The following is a 22,266-nucleotide window of genomic DNA, read 5'->3' on the forward strand; positions in this document are numbered from 1 at the left end:
ATACACACATTTCTATACACATACCGACCTTAGCTCAGGATAAACATTTTCCAAATACCACTTGAAAGGTTTGCAGCCCAGTTTTTTTTTCAACTCTACGCGACTTTGAATACTGGAGACAAGAAAAAGAAACGCTCAGTAAAAGAATGCATTCTTTAAGGAATTTACAATTTACAAGAGCCATCAGGATAGAAATGGTTATACCCCTTTAATAAATTCACTTTACTGCAAGACAGATTACACATGAGCACTAAGGTCTTTACTTCATCCTACACATGGTTTATTGTAGAAAATCAACCTCACAGGTTCCCTTTACTATAAAAATATATTCACTCACACTCTCTCTCTCTCACACACACACACACACACACACACACACACACACACACAGAGACAGATGTAGCAGAGTTATCCCAAACTTCTACTATAGATCAAACTGTTGCAGCGTTATATCTTTTCATAGAAAATGTAGAAAATGACAAAAATGAATGAAACATCATTGGTAAAAACATTCTCCAACTCTGTCTATAAGGGAAATATAGGAAATTATATATATATATATATATATATATATATATATATATATATATATATATATATATATATATATGTGAGAAGGTCACAGGCAAAGTGCTGGAGTCCCGCTATATCAGCCCAAGATTCTTGACTTATGAGTCCTAAGGCTTGTTACTGGCCCATAAAAGGGTGCAGGGCCTGCACTTCAGGGCAGATCCTGGGAAGAGAGGAAGGGCCTGGGTCTGTCCTGACACTGAGAACTTTGTGGTATGGTATGGTGTTTTTTTGATTGATTTGTGTGGCTGATAGTAAGCCACACATACAGTTAGTATTTTCTATTTAGCTAGCGCTCAGACGAGCAGGATTTTGTTTATCATTATTTTGCCTGCAGTTAAGGCTGTATTTTATGTTGCTCATTTTTGTGCCTGAGGTAAAGGTTTATATATTTTGCTGTTTTACTTAAAGAGGACCTTTCACCACTTTTGGGCACAGGCAGTTTTATATACTGCCGGAAAGCTGACAGTGCGCTGAGTTCAGCACACTGTCGGCTTTCCCGATCTGTGCCCGGTGTGAAGAGCTTACGGTCCGGTACCGTAGCTCTTCTATGGTCAGAAGGGCGTTTCTGACCATTAGCCAGGAACGTCCTTCTGCCTCGCGGCGCCTATCGCGCTGTGCTGTGGAGCGGGGAGGAACGCCCCCCTCCCTCTGCTCACACAGCTCGTCCATAGACGAGTATTATCAGGAGCGGGAGGGGGGAGTTCCTCCCCGCTCCACAGTACAGCGCGATAGGCGCCGCAAGGCAGAAGGACGTCTCTGGCTAATGGTCAGAAACGCCCTTCTGACCATAGAGCACTACGGTACCGGCACCGTAAGCTCTTTACACCGGGCACAGATCGGGAAAGCCGAATTCAGCGCACTGTCGGCTTTCTGGCAGTATATAACACTGCATGTGCCCAAAAGTGGTGAAAGGTCCTCTTTAAATAAACTGCCTTGCTGCAAGATTTGTGTCCGTGTCTCTGACTGGTTGGGTTTGCACCACTATTTCTACCGAGCTACCTTCCTCACAATAAATATATATATATATATATATATATATATATATATATATATATATACACACCATATTTTTCGGACTATAAGACGCACTTTTTTTCCCCAAAATTTTTGGGGAAAAGAAGAGTGCGTCTTATAGTCTGAAGGTGGCGCCTGGCATCCGCTGTAATAGAGAGGCGGAAGCCGGTAAGTGATAGACGCCATTACAGGTGCGACATCGCTGCGCTCCTCTGCCCCGCATGAAGCCAGCAGCGGCAGGGGCTCCTCCGTGCCCCCGCCGCTGGCTTCATGCAGGGGAGAGGATCGTAGCGATGTCTCAGGCCCCGGCGTCTGCCTCTCTAGTACAGCGGATGCCGGGTCAGTATCAGCGGCCCCTTCTCCCCCGGGGCCGGTCCCCACCGGCCCCGTACCTGTAAAGTTGCAGGCCGGCTCCTGCGCGGCGATATCACAGGAGCCGACCTGTTCGGGTGACAGCCGGGAGCCTAATGAAGCTCCCGGGCCTGTCACTGCTATATATTAGTATTGCGGCTGGGTCTATGACCAGCCGTAATACTAATACACAGAATGTCCCATAGACGGCAATACAGTTGTATTGCCGTCTATGGGACTTGCGATCAAGTGACCGCAGGTTCAAGCCCCCGGGGGGGGAATAAAATAGTAAAAAAAAAAAAAAAAAGCTTTAAAAATATGAAATAAATAAAAGTTCTAAATCACCTCCTCTTTTTTTTTTTCAATACAAGGTGATCTAAGCAATAGATATCCCCCAAAATGGTATAACTAAAAAGTACAGCTGGCCCCGCAAAAAAAACGCTCTATGCATCCCCGTACAGCTGCAGGGTCACCTGTCAATGTGGCCTTGCAGCTGTTGCAAAACTACAACTCCCATATATTAAATATTTTTACCAGTTTTTGCTTCAAAATTTTTTTCCCCTATTTTCCTTCTCTAAAACCTAGGTGCGTCTTATAGTCCGAAAAATACGGTGATTATATAAAATATTCCTGCCACTCTATTGCAGTTAACTCATTTACATCATAGACACTATTACAATAGAAGGTAACAGACTCTGTAGGTGACACCATTGGCCCATCTACTACTACCACTACCATCTACTACTACTACTGGCATCCACTACTGACAACCGTGTTTAAGTCACAGATTATCTACTTCCCCTGGCTGCACAAAGCAGATCTAGAAAACTTTACCATAGACCTCAATGACTCATCTTTAGTCTATTGATGCCCATGACCATGAAACTGCTGTAAAGAATATCACTAAATGGCTGCTAACAGAACAGAGTAGAAGTTCAGAGCAAGATGGCATCCCCACAGAAAATATAATTCAATATCTGAAAGAAATACAGACAAGAATATATAATTCACTAAGTAGTACAAGTAAAGGGGTTAATCAGAAGGGGCTAAAAAGCTATGGAATACAGGTTGAATTTCCATATATGGAACTTACTTTCCATATGGTACATTTCTGGCAGAAGGCACAGCTGCATAGTAAAAATTCTTGTATTCATCCATCCACACCTCAGCAGCTCTCCTCGTGTTCCTTTATCAGAAAAACATTAATGTTAGTTCTTTTAAGAAGTAAAGATATTTCAGTTGATATGAAGTAGAGCTTCAAGTAGAGCTGAATGCAATGCCACCTCTTTGTCATAGTTATTCACCCTAATTCATCAACATAAAAATGTTCTTACTAGAAGACAAAAAATAAAATAAAATACCCTGTAGTGTACCTAGCAAAGGCATATCATGGGGAGGCAGTTTGGGTGGGGTCATTGACTTTGTGGCGTCTACTTGTGGCTGCTGCAAACACATGCAGCACTTTAACTGAAAGACATGGTAGAGGAGAAAGCAGTGGGCTCCAATCTCTACATCTTCTAGTGATGCTTGCAGCTCAGTACAGACCTGCCGCATGAAGCTGCATATAAATTATTTTTAAAAAATTGATGCAACTGGGTGGAACACACAAGGGATCATTATAGTGTGCAGAAAGGGCAACTAGGAACCATTATACTCTGTGCATGGGCCACTGGGGAGCATCTGGGGTGTAGAGAGTCTGAACAGTTCGGGAAACACTACTATAATACACTGATTGACCAAAAGTCATGGGAAGGTACTGGATGCGCCGTTAATAGCAGGTCGCCCCTCCGCGAGCCCTGATAACTGCAGCAAGGCGACGAGGCATGGACTCCACGAGGTGTTGAAAGAGCTCTGGAGAGATATTGATCCACGCAGTCTTCACTGCAGTCCACAATAGGCCCTAGATAGTTGGTGCTGGGTCCATGGAGCAGACACTGGTATCCACAGCATCCCATAAATGCTCTGTGGGGTTGAGGTCGGGCGAGTGTGCAGGCCAATCGAGGGTTGTGAGGTCACTGGTGTGTTCATCAACGAGCGACGACATGTTGCAGTGTCCTGTTGGTACACAGCATCCCCATCAGGCAGCTCCAACACCAGAATTAGGTGCAGATGGTCTGCCATAAGTTGCATGTATCGAGCAACGGTAATTGATCCCTGCACCCGGACAATGGGGCCCAATCGCAACCATGTGAACTCGGCTCAAACCATGACGGAGCCACCTCCCGCCTGAACATGTCTGTGTTGGCATGCAGGATCCATGGCTTCATGGGGCATATATGCCACACGCCCATCGGCTCTGTACAACTAGAACCATGATTCATTAGACCATGCCACATGCCACCACTGTTCTATGGTCCAATGATGATGGTTGCGAGACCATGATAGTCTTCGAGTGGACACGAGTTGGGCATCGACTGTTGAAGCCTATGCGGTGCAGTCCTCGGCGTACATTCCTGGTGTAAATGGGGTCCTGGTGCCCCACATTCAAATTGGCGGCAATTTGACCCACAGTAGACAGTCGAGAGCCTTGTACGACTCTGCGGAGGTGACGTTACTGTTCATCGAACACTCGTGGTTGAGCGGTGCGCTGGTTTACGTGGCTGCCAACGAGACACCTGTCTGCATCAGACTACTCAGATATCCTGGCGACACTCGCGTGTATCACATAGAAAGCAATAGGGGAAAAAAGCAGCCCATTCATTTCTATGGGGAGCGCACGTATGTCGGCTCCCATAGAAAGCAATGGGATCTGTTTTAAACGCCACAGATTCGGAACGTGTTACATGTTCAGAATCAGTGAGCGTATACTCCGTGTAAAGGGACCCTTAGTAAAGTGTAATGACAAAAAATTGTTACAATAAATGTTTGTGACATTCACTAGACAGGTTTAGGTTTTTTTTGGACAGATTGTGACAAACATTACAGTACCAAATATGTATTCCTAAATTTTTATTTTATTTTAAATCATTTTATACGGAGAATTGCCATTTTGGGAGATTGACACCTCCCAAACATGCTAAAGAGGAAACACTTCATAAAACGCCACAGGTGTTAGTGGATTCTTGCAGCTGACATTCAACCAGCTCCTGAGCTGAAGTCATTACAATGATGTAATAGCATGTCGGAAAGTTATCCCATTTCATGATGTACTATTAGTACTATTAAGTATGTGTTGTGGGCAGGGGTTAATTACTTTGTATTCTACAGTAGGTATGAGTAAACAGTTGTTTCTGCAGCTAATTGGCATACTCAAATTTGTAATGTAAAAAATAGGCTATTCTCTTCATACACAGAATAATTCAAGAAATTGCTGTTATTCTAGTAAAACTGATTTCTACAACAGTTTCTGAAATTAAAAAGTGTAACTAAACTTTCAGACAAGGTTTGATTTTCTGGCAGTATGTTTTTTTTTCAATATTTTATTGAATTTTCAAGATTAAACATAAATCATAACAGACCATAAATACAAACAATACAGACCAGAGCCACCAAAAGGGAACCCATGGCGACCACAATCAGAAAGAAACAAACAATGATTAAAGAAAATGAAGAGAGAGTGGGAAGGGAGGAAAAGTGGCCAGTGAGATATAAAAGACAAAGAAACGAAGATGGAAAAGAGGATGGGAATTCTGGCAGTATTTGTGTCAGTGATAAGTTTTGTAATATACTTTACTAATACATTTTGGATTATTTCTGTGAAATCCTGATTTTTTTTTTTCACTCTTTCCTATGTTTCTATATTGAAAGCTGTTCCTGCCCCTTACTGAATGTTGCTGTGAACAGGAGTACAGGGCAGTGTAGTGGAGAAAATGATTGTGGGGGATGGTCACTTAAAACCGTTATATCACAGACATTATAAAACGTATAAACTTACTTCTTTCATGTGACAATAAGGCTGCTGTGCTGCTTCCACAGTCTGGACTAAGATTTTTATATCATATATATTATATATTATAGAGCTTGTAAGCCTATGGCTGGTCAGGTAATGGAGGGGGTGTACATCTCACCCAGACTACTAAGGTGGGTGAGATGACAAAACTCCAGGAATGTTTGTTCTCTGCAGACAACTTTCGTCTGGGCATTTTGGTAAATGCTCAGTATTGGGCTGGATTTTTAGGAATGTCAGGTAGGTTGGTAGTGGGACCTGTCATTCCACCCCCCTCCAGTCCACACTTTGGGGATGTTCCGGCAGCGACTCAGCTGCAGAGAGTCTGCTCATCAAGGGAGCTTAAGAAGCCAGCTCCAGCAGCAGACTTTGGGCAGAGCTTGGCTAGAGAGCTGACAGAGAGGTCATATTTTTGGAGCTGTGTCCTGAATGATTCTACTGGCTTTTGGATTTCTGTTATTCTAGGTGAGGTAACCTATTCTATGTTTAGTTAGAGCCTAGCCGGGCAGGTATTTATTTTTGTATTGTTTCCTTTTGTTGCTGCACTACCTTTTTTGAGAGAAAATACCTTTGTTTTGGACTAAAGAAACTGGACTTTTGTGTCTATGCCACCCCACTTAACAACCCCAGACCCTGACACATTCAATGAGAGGAAGGAAAATCCCTTAATGCCTTAATACAGAAACAAGGGAAAGAGTGAAAAAAATGCAGGATTTTACCAAATTGATCCAAAATTTATTAATGACAGGAATACTGCCAGAAATCAAAACTTGTTAGAAAGTTTAGTTACACTTCAACTCAGAAGGCTTCTTACCTGGCAAACACTGTTCCACTTCCACCAGGAAATGTGTATGGATGTTGTTTGCGAAACACATGGCCTACCCTACTGCATGGGATTATTTCCAGACTTCCACCACATTGCCAAACACGGAACGAAATCTCTAACATTGAGATAAAAACAAGCTATGGGTGAGAATAAATTCAATCCCAATTTAGGCTTAATTAATGTAGAGATTTCAGTCTGTATAAGGGTCATTCCATGTCAAGTGAACCAATGATTTTTATCTCTATATTTTTAATTCTTTTGAGATTTTGTTATTTGGTAATAGTGTGTCAGAGAATGCAAAATGTGAAGAAAAAAATTCTAGAATTTTTTATTTTTAATTGATTTTCAAAGTTCGATTTTCTGTGTTGCCTGCCTTTACATTTCTCCTCATAACTCAGGCTAGAAAAAAGATAGAGAAACAAAATAAACACCATTCTACTCAGAACTGTCCAGGCTTTCACCAGATATGTCACAAGAGTGTCTTTGTTAATATTTTATCCATGCAAACGCAAAATTTTAAAACGCATTTGCGAAAAAACGTTTAATTTAAAAATTTCCAAAAATGCACATGTGCCTGCTATGCTCCGAGCTGCATCTGTACCAAAATTCAAGTTGGGATCATATTTTAAAATATAACTATTACAGTGTTAATTCAAAAATCTTGAATTCAGATCTGTTCGGCCTGTGGTCTAAAAGTGTGGGGTCTATATTTACTAAATAATCCAGGATTTTTAGATATTACTGTATTATTTTATTATGCTACAGCTTAGGGGGTGTTCACATTAACGTTGGTGTCCACTCAGCAGTGTCCATGGTTATTGTCCGTACAAGATTTTAGCAACGGACACTAGCTGGTCCATTTGCATTCTCCATAACTCATTTGCATACAGAAGACGACCGGGATTTCTATCGAATGGCTTTACGGTGAAGACATCTAAAGGTAGGAGAATAGCTTGTCTTAAGGCTATTTCTACGTGTTAGGGAGCCTTCACACAGAGTTTACGCTCCGCTCATTCTGAACGTAAACTCGTTCAGAGTGAGCAGCATAAAAAAGAGATCCCATTGACTTGAATGGGTGCCGGCATACGCGTGTATCACATTGAAAGCAATAGGTAAAAAAGCATCCCATTTACTTCAATGGGTAGCGCGCGTATGCCGGCACCCATTGAAGTCAATGGGATCTGTTTTTTACGCCGCTCACTCTGAACGAGTTTACGTTTAAAATGAGCAGAGCGTAAACTCCGTGTGAAGGCCCCCTTAGGGAGAAAAAAAAAAAAGTCATTTTAATGATTGAATCCCTTTAACTCAGGTGGAGCCAAACACCATGACAGGCCGGACATGCTCTGTGACACATTGCTAGTAAGCGCTTATGGACAAGATTACATTTCACTCACTAGAAGGGACAAATTGATGATAAAGGGCCAGTAGTTTAAAAATGTCCTTTTAATTGTTTGATTAGTTAATATTTTATAGAATGAGGATGTAACTACTGGACTATTCTTCTTCTTAATAAATTACATGTTTAGTGATATAATAAGAAAAAAAAATGTTACATGTAGAAATAGGTGTTACAAATATTGGTTCTTTTAATCTTGTTACATATAATTAGGATGAGACTGTACTTGAGGATATGATCAGCTTTTTTCTTTTGGTTTGTTCAATGCATTCAGGTTGAAAATGCTAAACAAGTTCACACAAACATAAAATCAGATGATTCAAGGCTTAAAAATAAAAAAAAATAGATCCCAATTTGGTCCCAAGTTGAAACCCTGTACAAGTATAACCAAGAACACAAGTAATACACATGCATTTTTTCCACAATCTTAAAACATAAGTTTTTTCACAATTGCGCTCCGAAATTTTGAATTGATTTCTCCATAACAAAATATAAAGAAACATAGTCTTGTGACATATCAAATGAAAGCCGGTACCATTCTAAGAAAAATTATGCCTCTCCCACCTCTTTATCTTAATTCTAGCCCGACATTATGATAAAAAATGTAAAGCCATACCAGGCCAAAATTTGCGCTTTTTTGAAACTTAGAAGTCTGTAAAAAAATTAACGGATGAAGAAAAAAATTCTAAACTTTTAATCTGTAATTAACTTAAGTTGTACTTCATAAAAAAAAAAAAATAAAAAAAAAAAAAATCTAAAGACGCTAGGTAAAAAAAAAAAAAATATTCATTTTTGGTTCACTTGATATGGAATGACCCATAAATAACATTTCAGAAAGACCTATTTGACACCAATCTTCCCCACTGTCAGAAGGGCGCTGCTGACAGTCTAGCTGTCAGAACTGAAGTATGTGTGAGGAGGCTGTATTCCTCTCTAACTGAAGCTACAGTTACAGAAGAAATGAAATATAACAAACAAAAAAATGTTGAAATGGCGTGTACAATGTATACAGAATAATGATATACAGCCTTCATCCCCACAGTAGAAACATATTCACCACTTTTATGGCTGTGTGATTATGATTAGAGATGAGCGAACAGTAAAATGTTCGAGGTTCGATATTTGTTTTGAGTAGCCCCTCAATATTCGACTACTCGAATTGAATATCGAACCCTATTATAGTCTATGCGGGGAAAATGCTCATTTCAGGGGTAGGCAACATTCAATCAATTTATACTTACCAAGTCCACGAGTGAGGGTTGGGCTGGATCCTCCGAGAAGTCTTCTTGCAGCGTCCCCGCGGCATCTTCCGGCTCTGAATTCACTCTGCCAGGCATCAGGCCTGGGCAGAGCCGACTGTGCATGCCCGCACTACAAGCGGACATGCGCAGTCGGCTCTGCCCGGGCCCGATGCCTGGCAGAGTGAATGAAGAGCCGGAAGACGCCGCGGAGAAGCTGCACGGAGAAGACTTCTAAAGGTAGAAGAACCAGCGTTGATTGGCTGACTGTATAGCATTCGGCCAATCAATGCTGGTTCTGCATCGAACTTTTACATTCGAATAGCGAGTGGTACTCGATTGAGTACGAGTATTTAGAATACCTACTCGATCGAGTACTACTCGCTCATCTCTAATTATGAGCGAAATAAAAATCAAAATGCTATTGGCATTTCACCTCGATTACTATTAATGATCGGTCAATTAGGCCTCACCCCTTTTTAAACAGCAGAACGTGTTGTAGCTCGAGGCACCCATTATAATCCAACCTCATAATCAACGGTTTCAGGAACTGCTGATACTGTTGAAGGAAACGGGAGTTTACAGGAGGAGAATATGTGTTTGGCAAACCTCTAAAAATGTGTGGTTTCTACCTGGAGCTTCACTTGGACGGAACACGTTTGAACCAGAAACAGACTCTGGGGTCTATGAGGCCAAGGGGAGGTTATCAAACAAATATTGTTACTTACCCTCTCCTGGGCTCCAGCTGACTCCTTGTTCTTTTCAAGTCTCTTCCAGCCCTCCTAACTGACAGGGACCAATCATGGTCTCAGGAGTGATACGGTGTTGTGACGCAGAGGTGCAAGCGTCACAATGCCGTGCAAACTACATTCGGTTAATTTCAGCACTCAATATGCTAATGAGACAGTCAGGTAGGGTCAGAAGCTGGGGCAGACATCTGAGAGTAGACAGCCTAATGAACATATTTTATGCTGAAATAAAGGGCAGTTTTTATTTAGGAACTGTAGCAGCTAGAGATGAAAATTCCAGCTACATTGCAGAGGAGTGCCACTTATTGAAGGATGTTACAAGCTGGACAAGGTGAAAAATCTTTAAATATGAATAGCCCTTTAACAACTTATGGAATTGCACAAAATCCTTTTAAATAACTCCTAATATATTTTGTAATCAGAATGAATAAGTTTCTCAAAACAGTAATTCTGATGATAAGGTCAGAGCATGCAGAGAAATGAAATATTCAGCTGTTTTCCCTAGCAGAAAGTTGTGCAATATACAGGCAGATTGCGGATCTACAGGCAGAAATCTCACAAAGTTGTATAGAAGAGGTAAAGCACAATTTATACATACCTAAATTTTCTCCACCCCAAACATCCATCATCATATCATATTTCCCTAGTTCTTCAAAGTAGGATTTGTCCATAACAAACAGCCCTCCAGCAATCATTGGCGTTCTACAACGAACAGCATAAGACTTTATAACAATTCAGACCAGTCTAAGTACAGAAGAAACAATAATACAAAACAACTTCAAAGTTGTTTTTCTCCAAATGTACAAAAGTATATATATATATATATATATATATATATATATATATATATATATATATATATATATATATATATATATATCCATCCACACACGGCCTGGTTCACATCTGTGTCCGGTATTCCATTCGGGGATTCTGCTTGGGGACCCGCCGAGGGCATATTTTGATTTTTGACTGCCCTACTTCCGAACCCCATAACTTTTTCATTTTTCCCACTCTCAGCGGCATATGAGGTCTTAATGTTTGCAAGACAATTTGTTCTTCATGATGCTACCATTAATTGTTCTGTGCAATGTACTAGGTGCTGGCGATCACAGGGAAAATGGAGCCTTGATCAGCTTTGACTGAGGTGCCGAAGGGGGTTAATGCCCACGATCGGTGCGGGCATCGAACGGGGGCATTAGCGCTGGATGTCTACTGTATATAAACACAGTAAACACAGTAGACACCCGGCAGCTATGGGGGCCGCCCGACTCCCGGGTGGCTGCCATAGTTAAACACCCAGCATCCATCGTAGTAGTATGTCGGATGTCGGGAAGGGATTAAAAAGTTAGCAGTTGTAGTACTTTTCTCTCCACATGATTCATGCTGACACCACGTGGGAAACACACGGACCCCATTATAGTCTATGGGGACCATGTGATTTCTCTGCTAACCACTTTTTAATGTGTTTGATATTCTGTTCTGGGGAGCCCCAAGATGTGAACCAGGCCTAGCAGGGGTATGTTGTTTATCATTATACATACTCTGTAACATGGTGATGGATGGCAGTGGACTACACTTGGAGATGTTGGTAGACTTCTTTTAAAGCATACAAGCAGATTCATTTCACATTTCAGGATAAGCTGCTAAATATGTAGACATAAGGAGTAGCAATATTTCTGTTTGTATTTGCCAGTTTTTAGCCGTTTCCCCTCACTTAATGGAATCTCTCTAGTTTGCAGTTGTCTCTGAGCTGGTGGGTGAAGACTAAGAACCTTCCACAGTAAGTGCACCGCTCTGTAACTGACTCTCACTGAGAAGCAGCACAGGATAATGGATGAATTATACATACAGTCCTATGAAAAAGTTTGGGCACCCCTATTAATCTTAATCATTTTTAGTTCTAAATATTTTGGTGTTTATAACAGCCATTTCAGTTTGATATATCTAATAACTGATGGACACAGTAATATTTCAGGATTGAAATGAGGTTTATTGTACTAACAGAAAATGCGCAATATGCATTAAACCAAAATTTGACCGGTGCAAAAGTATGGGCACCTCAACAGAAAAGTGACATTAATATTTAGTACATCCTCCTTTTGCAAAGATAACAGCCTCTAGTCGCTTCCTGTAGCTTTTAATCAGTTCCTGGATCCTGGATAAAGGTATTTTGGACAAACAATTCAAGTTCAGTTAAGTTAGATGGTCGCCGAGCATGGACAGCCCGCTTCAAATCATCCCACAGATGTTCAATGATATTCAGGTCTGGGGACTGGGATGGCCATTCCAGAACATTGTAATTGTTCCTCTGCATGAATGCCTGAGGATTTGGAGCGGTGTTTTGGATCATTGTCTTGCTGAAATATCCATCCCCGGCGTAACTTCAACTTAGTCACTGATTCTTGAACATTATTCTCAAGAATCTGCCGATACTGAGTGGAATCCATGCGACTCTCAACTTTAACAAGATTCCCGATGCCGGCATTGGCCACACAGCCCCAAAGCATGATGGAACCTCCACCAAATTTTACAGTGGGTAGCATGTGTTTTTCTTGGAATGCTGTTTCTTTTTGGACGCCATGCATAACGCCTTTTTTTATAACCAAACAACTCAGTTTTTGTTTCCAAAATGAAGCTGCCTTGTCCAAATGTGCTTTTTCATACCTCAGGCAACTCTATTTGTGGCGTACGTGCAGAAACGGCTTCTTTCTCATCACTCTCCCATACAGCTTCTATTTGTGCAAAGTGCGCTGTATAGTTGACCGATGCACAGTGACACCATCTGCAGCAAGATGATGCTGCAGCTCTTTGGAGGTGGTCTGTGGATTGTCCTTGACTGTTCTCACCATTCTTCTTCTCTGCCTTTCTGATATTTTTCTTGGCCTGCCACTTCTGGGCTTAACAAGAACTGTCCCTGTGGTCTTCCATTTCCTTACTATGTTTCTCACAGTGGAAACTGACAGGTTAAATCTCTGAGACAACTTTTTGTATCCTTCCCCTGAACAACTATGTTGAACAATCTTTGTTTTCAGATCATTTGAGAGTTGTTTTGAGTAGCCCATGATGTCACTCTTCAGAGGAGATTCAAATAGGAGATCAACTTGCAATTGGCCACCTTAAATACCTTTTCTTATGATTGGATACATCTGGCTATGAAGTTCAAAGCTCACTGAGGTTACAAAACCAATTTTGTGCTTCAGTAAGTCAGTAAAAAGTAGTTAGGGGAATTCAAATCAATAAAATGATAAGAGTGCCCATACTTTTGCACCGGTCAAATTTTGGTTTAATGCATATTGCACATTTTCTGTTAGTACAATAAACCTCATTTCAATCCTGAAATATTACTGTGTCCATCAGTTATTAGATATATCAAACTGAAATGGCTGTTGCAAACACCAAAATATTTAGAACAAAAAATGATTAAGATTAATAGGGGTGCCCAAACTTTTTCATAGGACTGTATATAGAGAAGTACCGACCTTTGCTAATGTGAATAAACTTCTATAATCAGTCTAAACTAAACCTGTTTACCTTCTCATACCACCTGCACTTCCTGCTCATCTCCCACATGATTTTTTAATTTTTTTTTTTTTTTTAAATAAACATGTGTAATTTGAGTCAAGTGACCTGCAGCAGAGACAAATATTGCAATAATTTCCAGAATGGAAGGCATTTTAGCAGAGGGGAGAGAGAGCAGGAGCACCTGCTAAGAGCATTTCTCTCTGATATGACACATTGCAAAGTTTCTTACGCTAGGTTCACACCTGCGTTCTCCTGTCCGTTCTGAGCTTTCCGTCTTCTGCATGCCAGAAGTCGGAAAGCTCAGACCGGGTCCGGCCGTGAGCGGCGGTGAGCGTTTTATGCTCTCCGCCGCAAAACCGGATTTTTTGATCCGGACACAGAGTACTGCATGTCCGACTCTGTGTCCGGATTATAAAACCCGGTTTCGCGGCGGAGAGCCTAAAACGCTCACCGCCGCTCACGGCCGGACAGCTTTCTCACCCATTCAAATGAATGGGTGAGAGAGACTCCTGCAGGTTTTCGTCTCCTGCCTCTGTTTTAGGCAGGAAACGGAAACCTCAAGTACGGAGACCCGAACGCTGATGTGAACAAGCCCTACAATCACCTCTACTACTCATTTATGCACAATTGTAGAAACGACAGCAACTATTTAACATGAAAACTGGAGTTAACCCATTTATGACAAGGTTATTTTAGGATATAATCAAATTTTCATTTATTTTTTTATTTTATTTTAAATAACGGTATCTTTCGGTGGAAAAAAAATCATGAGGGTTTTTTCGTTGACCAACAAATCACATATTTAATAGCTTCATTTTGTGTTATTATTTATGCAATTAACCATTATTAACTCTCTGGGATGAACTAAAGTTCTGGCAAATGTTTTTGCATTATAAATGTTGTGTTGTTCACCATAAAACATGATACCTTTATTTTGTTTGTATGCATAATGATAGTAATAAAAATAATTTTCTTTCATGTTTTACCACTATTGCAAAACTACTGCTGTAAAAAAATATATATTTTCTCTATCTCCATATTCTTAGAGCTAACTCTTAGAACTTAATTTTGGCACTGTTTATTTATTTAGCTTTTTTCTTTTTTTTTTTTACAACGATCACAACGCGGGTTATATAACTTTTAGCTGAGGTCACTACAGATATAATGATATCAATTGTACATGTTCTCTTTTAATCTACAGGGACAAAAGTTAAAAAAAAAAAATCTCTTGTTTTAATAAGTGTCAGTAGGTGACCTGAATATAAATTAGACTGGCACAATACACTGCAATACTTCTACAGTAATGATTGGCTGCCCTATAGGACTCAGGCTAGGTTCACAACAGTGTTCTGTTACAGTCTGTTGCATGGGGACCCGAAAAACAGTATCCCTGTCCACCTAAAAAAGTAGATACCTGCAGAAATCCATGGACCCATAGACTATAATGGTGTCCGCCAGGTTTCCAACGATTTTATACTGAAATTGGGGGAGAGAAACAGACGATTTAAGCTGAATTTTGGCTGGATTTGCCTGAAAGCTAGTGTGTTCTGCAGCTGGCAGAACACTTTGGACCCTGGCTGTCATGAAGATTATGTTGAAAAGCATTGATAAGGGGGGGAGGGATAGTGCAGTTGTAAAAAACAGAGATGCTGCAGATGCTATTGCTGCTCTCCCCTTGCTTACCACAAACTGCTGAGCCTGTACATATGATGGGTTGTGTGTGGTGAGAGATGGAAAGCCTATACTGCGATCGCAGAGGATAGTCTACAAACACTTTATTTAAAAATTGGAGATTTAAAAACTTTTTTTTTTTTTTTTTTTTTGCTTTATTATAGCCTGCATTACAGTCTAAAGATGCATTCCAAATTTCAACAGAAATACTCACTTAATTGGTGCTACTGGGTTTCCTTGCCGTGCTCGTCTTTGCTCTGGAGTCATATAGTCCCATTTAAAAACCAAGTTCCAATCAAAACCTAAAATTAGAATAAAGCAAAAGGATAGCGTTACAAAACATTTCAGGCTGTTCGGGCAACAAACATTTTTTTTTTAAATTTAAAAAAACGTTCGCCTGATTTGTTTTAAAAAAAATAATTAAAAAATCCCACAGATCATCTGGTTTTATTAAGTATACGTAACAAATAAAATGGGCAACATCTTAAAAAGAATAAAACAGCCTTTAGGCTAAGGCCCCACAGCAAAAAAAAAAAAAAAGATCTGTAGGAAAAAACACGACAGAAACACATTGCGGTTTCTTCCATAGCAAGTCTGCAGATTCAGCATTTCCACTGCGCATGATTTTCTGCAATGCGTAGGTGGGATTTGCTAGGACTCACTGCAGAGACCGTAAAACATGTCTGTTTTTGCTGCGGCATTTACGCCACATGGGGCCTTAGCCTTATACTGGAAATGAATGTCAAACACAGGCTACAGTATTGTATTGATTTGAAATGGTCAGAGAAACTGTGGGTAATAAATTCTATACATTGTACATTTTATTAAATAAAAATTTGCTGAGTTTTCCTCTGCAGACTTTCTGTTACAATTATATCTATGGGAAAGCCGCCCGCGTTTCCATAGCTATAATTGACATACTGCGATTTGCAAAGCAGCAACAGCTTTGCAAATCACAGCGTGTCCGTGCTGCGATTTTTTCCGCAAAGTAGGCATGGGATTCGCATGAATAACATCCCCTTTGCTTGCACTGTAAAACGCCACGATTTTTCCCGCACCGTCCTAGGATGATAGCAAAGGACAATAACTATAGTAGAGTAAAGGACACAAACTGAGTTGGAGTCTGTTCCCATTGACACTAATGTAAACAAAATGACTGAGGCGGTCTTGGATTCTTAACCCCTTAAGGACCCCGTCCAAAAGTGCGTTAAGGACCTGGACTCGTTTTTTTATAACTGACATGTCATTTTAAATGGCAAGAACTTTGAGACATTTACACGAGTGATTTTAAGATTTTTTTTTTTTTTGTGATACATTGTACGTCATGTTAGGTGTAAACACTAATCAAAATTTTTGTATGTGATGGAAATTTTGAAATTTTTTTTTTTTGTAAAATGTGAAATACTCTGCTGCTTTTCAAGTAGACAGAAATACCACTCAATTACATTAATAAGTATTATCTACCATATCTCTGATATATACTGGCATCATCTTTTAATCGTATTTTCATTTATTTTGAATGTTACAAGGCTTACAAGTATGACAATGGTTTTCCAAATTAACAAGAAAATTTGCCAAACGAAATTTTTAGGGACCACTTCAATTCTGAAAGGGATTACAAAGGCCTAAATATTAGAAACCCCCATAAATCCCCCCATTTTCAAAACAGCACCTCTCAAATTATTCAAAACAGCATTTGGGATATTTGTGAACCCTTTACGCATTTCACAAGGATAAAAACAATAGGGAGGTGAAATTTTGACTTTTTTTTTTATTTCACTAATACATTTATTTAGACCTAAAGTTAACACATTCACAAAGGGTTAACGGAGAAACTGCATCTCAATTTGTTGTGTAATTTCTCTAGAGAACAAAAACACCCCACATGTAGGTGTAAACTGATGCTTGGGCACTCGGCAGCGCACGGAATGGAAGGAGCAATGCTGGACGTTTGAAAAGAAGATTTTACTGGAATAATTTTCAGGTGTCATGTCTCATTTGCATAAACCCTAGAATATCAAAACAATGGAAATCCCCTAAAAGTGACCCCATTTTGGAAACTACACCCCAGAATTCATGAAGGGGTATATTGAGCATTTTGACGACAAAGCCGTTTCACAGATTTTACAAACTTTGGGAAGTGAAAATGAAAAATTACTAAAATGTCACTATGTCCTCAAAGTTTTCTATTTCACAAGGGGTTAAAAGGAGTAGAAAAGCACCTCCTGAACATGCCAATACCCCATATGTGGTCATAATCTGCTGCATAGGTACATGGCGGGACTTGTAATGGAAAGAGCGCTATTTTGCTTTTGGAGGGCAGATTTTAGTGGAATACTTTTCAGGTGCCATGAAGCCTTTGCAAAGCCTCTCGAATACTAATACAATGGAAACCCGTTAAAAGTGACCCCATTTTGGAAACTACACTCCTCACAGAACATATCAAGGGATATAGTGAGCATTTTGACCCTACAGCTGTTTCAAAGATTTTATTAACACTGGGACATGAAAATGAAAAAATTACTTATTTTTTTCCAACAAACAGACAATTTAGCCCTTAAAGTTTTAATTTTCACAACAGGATAAAGAAAAAAAAAAAAAAAAAAGCACCATAAGTTTATTACACAATTTCTCCTGAACACAGATATGCCCCATATGTGCTCGTAAACTGATGTTTGGGTACATGATAGAGCTCAGAATGGAAAGACCACTATTATTATTATTATTATTTTTTTTTAAACAATAAATCATCCATTTAGCACCATATTTTTAGTTTTTGCAAGTGGTCAAAAAAGAAAAAAAACACCCCACAGTTTGTTATACAATTTCTTCTGAACACAGAAATTCCCCACATGTGGTCGTAAACTGCCATGTCATGTCTGTAGAGCCTGTAAGGTACAAGAAAAGTGGGTTCCCCAAAGGAGTGACCTCATTTTGAAAACTGCACCCCTCAAAGAATTTATCAGGAGCTTTAGTGAGCATTTGTATTCCAGACGAGAATGCACAGCGGATGGTGAAGAGGGAATATGTAAGATGTGTAGAGTACAATGGGAACACTAAATTTCCTACTATTTCCCCAGTAGTCCCTATAATTGTGTGTGTGGGAGGGTGTTCAATTCTGGTTTATTCTCTTTCATAAGCTCTAAATCTGGTTTGTACCCTGAAATACACTTGCACAGTTTATACATTCCTTATCTGAGGCAGTTAGTTGTGTTCTAATAATTTGGCGATATTTGGGGTTTTTGCCTTCACATTGCACAAGCTATATTTTCTTTATTTTTCTGGTGATGTAGCATTTTTAATGACAAAATTTTTGGTTGCAACTTATTGATTAAATTTTATTACCTCTTTCTTCGTAGATTTAAAAAAAAAAAAAAAAAAAAACCCTCATCAATTCTGGCATTGCGTTTTACCTTTTAAATTTTTTGCCATGCAGTGTACAGCATAAGCAATATGTCACCCTTATTCTGCGGGTCAGTATGATTACGATGATACATCAGTTATATTGTTTTTTTTATGTGATACTAATTTTGCAGAGCAAAAACCCATTTAGGGAAGGAAATCAATTATTTTTGCATCACCATCTTCTGAAAGGTGTAACATTTTCATTTTTCGGTTGACAGAGTTGGTTAAGAGCTTATGTTTTATGGGATGATGTTCTTTTTAATGGTACTGTTTTGGGGTACATGTGAATTTTTGATCACTTTTATAGCATATTTAGTAAGATGAGATGGCAAAAAATCATTACTTCCGGCATTTTTTTTTTTACATGGACCCACAACCCTTAAAAAGTTAATAAAAGCTAATAAAACATTTTGTATAAGGAAAAATATATCTTTGTACCATATTAGCCAGTGGATATAAAATATAAAGATTCAGTCTTCAGTATTTGATACCTTTTTAAAGGGATTCTACCATTAAAAAAACTTTTTTTTTTTTTTTTTTTTTTTAGGTAACACGTCGGAATAGCCTTTAGAAAGGCTATTCGTCTCCTACCTTTGTAAGTGATCTCTGCCACGCCGTTCGTTCGAAATACCGGTTTGTACCGGTATGCTAATTAGTTCTCTCGCAGCGATGGGGGCGGACCCCAGCGCAGGAGATGCGATGGGGGCGGACCCCAGCGCAGGAGATGCGATGGGGGCGGACCCCAGCGCAGGAGATGCGATGGGGGCGTCCCCATTGCTGCTTGAAAACCGACTCCAGCACCGCCTCTGTCTTCTTCTGCATCTGCCCCTTCCTTCTTCGGTTTGACATCGGACGACTGCGCAGTACGCTTTGTTCGGCGAAGTTCGCCAAACGTACTGCGTATGCCCGCGGCCATAGTGCCAACGCCGCAATTCCGCGCATGGAGTCGGTTTTCGAGCAGCAATGGGGATGTCCCCATCGCATCTCCTGTGCTAGGGCCCGCCCCCATCGCTGCGAGAGAACTAATTAGCATACCGGTACAAATCGGTATTTCAAACAAACGGCGCGGCGAAGATCACTTCCAAAGGTAGGAGACTAATAGCCTTTCTAAAGGCTATTCCGACGTGTTACCTAGAAAAAAAAAGTTTTTTAATGGTAGAATCCCTTTAATGGCTAACAAAAATGAAGACAGATTGCAAGCTTTCGAGACTACTAGGTCTCTTCATACCACGCCTGATGAAGAGACCTAGCAGTCTCGAAAGCTTGTAATTAGAGATGAGCGAGTAGTGTTCGATCGAGTAGGTGTTCGATCGAACACTACTAGCTGTTCGAAGTTTAAGGTTTGATGCAGAACCAGCGTTGATTGGCAGAATGCTATACATTCTGCCAATCAACGCTGGTTCTTCTATTACCTTTAGAAGTCTTCTCCGTGCAGCATCCCCACGGCGTCTTCCGGCTGGAATTCACTCTGCCTAGGCATCCGGCCTAGGCAGAGCCGACTGCGCATGAGCGGGTATGCCCTGGCATGCGCAGTCGGCTCTGCTCAGGCGTCGGGCCTGGCAGAGCCGACTGCGCATGACCGCGCATGCGCAGTCGGCTCTGCCTAGGCCCCGATGCCTAGGCAGAGTGAATTTCAGCCGGAAGAAGATGCGGGGACGCTGCGCCGGGAGAAGACTTCAAGGAGAATCCAGCCCGACCATCACTCGTGGACTTGGTAAGTATAATTTTATCGAATTTTGCGTACCCCTGAAACGAGCATTTCCCCTCATAGACTATAAGGAAAATGTTTGGTTTTGTACCGTGTTAGCCAGTGGTTATGAAATATAAAAAAACAAAAAACTTGCAAGTCTTCAGTAGGTGATACCTTTTTTAATGGCTATAAAAAGGTATCGCCTACTGAAGACTTGCAAGTCCCCCATAGACTATAATGGGGCTCGAAATCCGTTCGAACAGTCGAACAGTGTGCGGCTGTTCGAATCGGATTTCGAACCTCGGACATTTTAGTGTTCGCTCATCTCTACTCGTAATCTGTCATCATTTTTGTTAGCCATTAAAAAAAGTATCAACTACTGAAGACTCAATCTTTATATTTCATATCCACTGGCTAATACGGTACAAAGATATATTTTTCCTTGTATTTCAATTAAAACATTGTATGTACCCCCAAAGTGGTGCCAAATGAAAGTACAACTCGCCATGCAAAGATTATGACCTCACACAGCTGCCATGTTTCTCCAGAAATAAGACAGGGTCTTATATTATTTTTAGCAACAAAAGATGGGATAGGGCTTATTTTCAAGGGATGTCTTATTTTTGTCCATGAACAACAATTCACTCACCAAACCCCCTTACACCCAAAACAATTACAGTCTGCAAGTATCAATGGTGGAAAGGCTCTCACACACAGATCTGAATCACTCCTATCAAAAGTGTGTCAATGTCAAGTCCCTTGCATTAGCATTCCATTGCAGCCAAGTATACTATTTGGCTGCTCCTGCTGACCAGAAACAGCCACAACAGTGATGCCAGCAGGACTAGCTGATCTCTGTGTGAGAGCCCAGCACTAGCGGTATACAACCTTTATAGTTGTGGAGAACTCTCTCACTTAGTACTATCTTGTACAGATAGCTCCCTTAAAGGCAATGTAATTATTTTGGGGGTGTCTTTTTTTGTTTTAGGGGTTCAATTCTTTTGAGGGTGTCCACTTTCCTTGATGAACTCTACTGTATTAATTCTGCTGTATTCTATTTACTTTTTTACATGCCCGGACACTTTTTTTTTAATGAACTGTAACTAGGGCTTATTTTCGGAGTAGGGATAGGGCTTATTTTCAGGGTTGGTCTTATTTTCGGAGAAACATGGTATGTTGACAGAAAAACAAGGGAAAAAAATTGTATTTTTGGAAGGCGGAGAAAATATGAAATAAGTTACCTAGCATTAATGCCTATGCTACCTTAAAGGGATTCTACCATTAAACCCCTTTTTTTTTTTTTTTTTTTTTGTGGATAAGACGTCAGAATAGCCTTTAGAAAGGCTATTCGTCTCTTACCTTTAGACGTGGTCTCCGCTGCGTCGTTCCTTAGAAATAACGGCTTTTACCGGTATGCAAATGAGTTCTCTCGCAGCGATGGGGGCGGGCCCAAGCACTCAAACAGCGATGGGGGCATCCCCACCGCTGCCAGAGAAGAGTCTCTAGCACCGCCTCCTTCTGCGTCCGCAGTGTCATCTTCAAATGTCTTCTTCTGGCGCAGGCTCGTAACTTCTAGGCCAAGGGCCTTGAGCAGAGCAGACTGTGCAGGCCACAGGAAAATGGCCACTAACAATACTGTGCAAGCGGGCATTTTCCCGTGGCCTGTACGCCTGCGCAGTCTGCTCTGCCCAAGGCCCTTGGCCTAGAAGTTACAAGCCTGCGCCAGAAGACGACATTGAAGATGACGCTGCAGAAGGAGGCGGCGTTGGAGACGCTTCTCTGGCAGCAGTGGGGACGCCCCATCACTGTTTGAGCGCTGGGGCCCGCCCCCATCGCTGCGAGAGAACTCATTTGCATACCGGTAAAAGCCGCTATTTCTAAGGAACGATGCAGTGGAGACCACGTCTAAAGGTAAGAGACGAATAGCCTTTCTAAAGGCTAT

At 40.7% G+C, this 22,266-nt stretch overlaps 1 protein-coding gene across 1 annotated transcript in view; it reads right to left on the reverse strand.

Moving 5' to 3' along the window:
• The window catches only part of GALNT2 (polypeptide N-acetylgalactosaminyltransferase 2), a 111,298-nt gene that overhangs the window by 12,675 nt on the left and 76,357 nt on the right, over positions 1-22,266 (reverse strand). Inside the window, exons 9-13 of the mRNA XM_075267778.1 lie at positions 15,444-15,531; positions 10,632-10,735; positions 6,639-6,765; positions 3,032-3,124; positions 29-112 (exon numbers count right to left, since the gene is read on the reverse strand). Of these exons, the coding sequence (XP_075123879.1) occupies positions 29-112; positions 3,032-3,124; positions 6,639-6,765; positions 10,632-10,735; positions 15,444-15,531 (496 nt within the window). The remainder of the gene's footprint in view (positions 1-28; positions 113-3,031; positions 3,125-6,638; positions 6,766-10,631; positions 10,736-15,443; positions 15,532-22,266) is intronic.

This window comes from Leptodactylus fuscus, chromosome 3, assembly GCF_031893055.1.
Source record: "Leptodactylus fuscus isolate aLepFus1 chromosome 3, aLepFus1.hap2, whole genome shotgun sequence".
NCBI lineage: Eukaryota > Metazoa > Chordata > Amphibia > Anura > Leptodactylidae > Leptodactylus > Leptodactylus fuscus.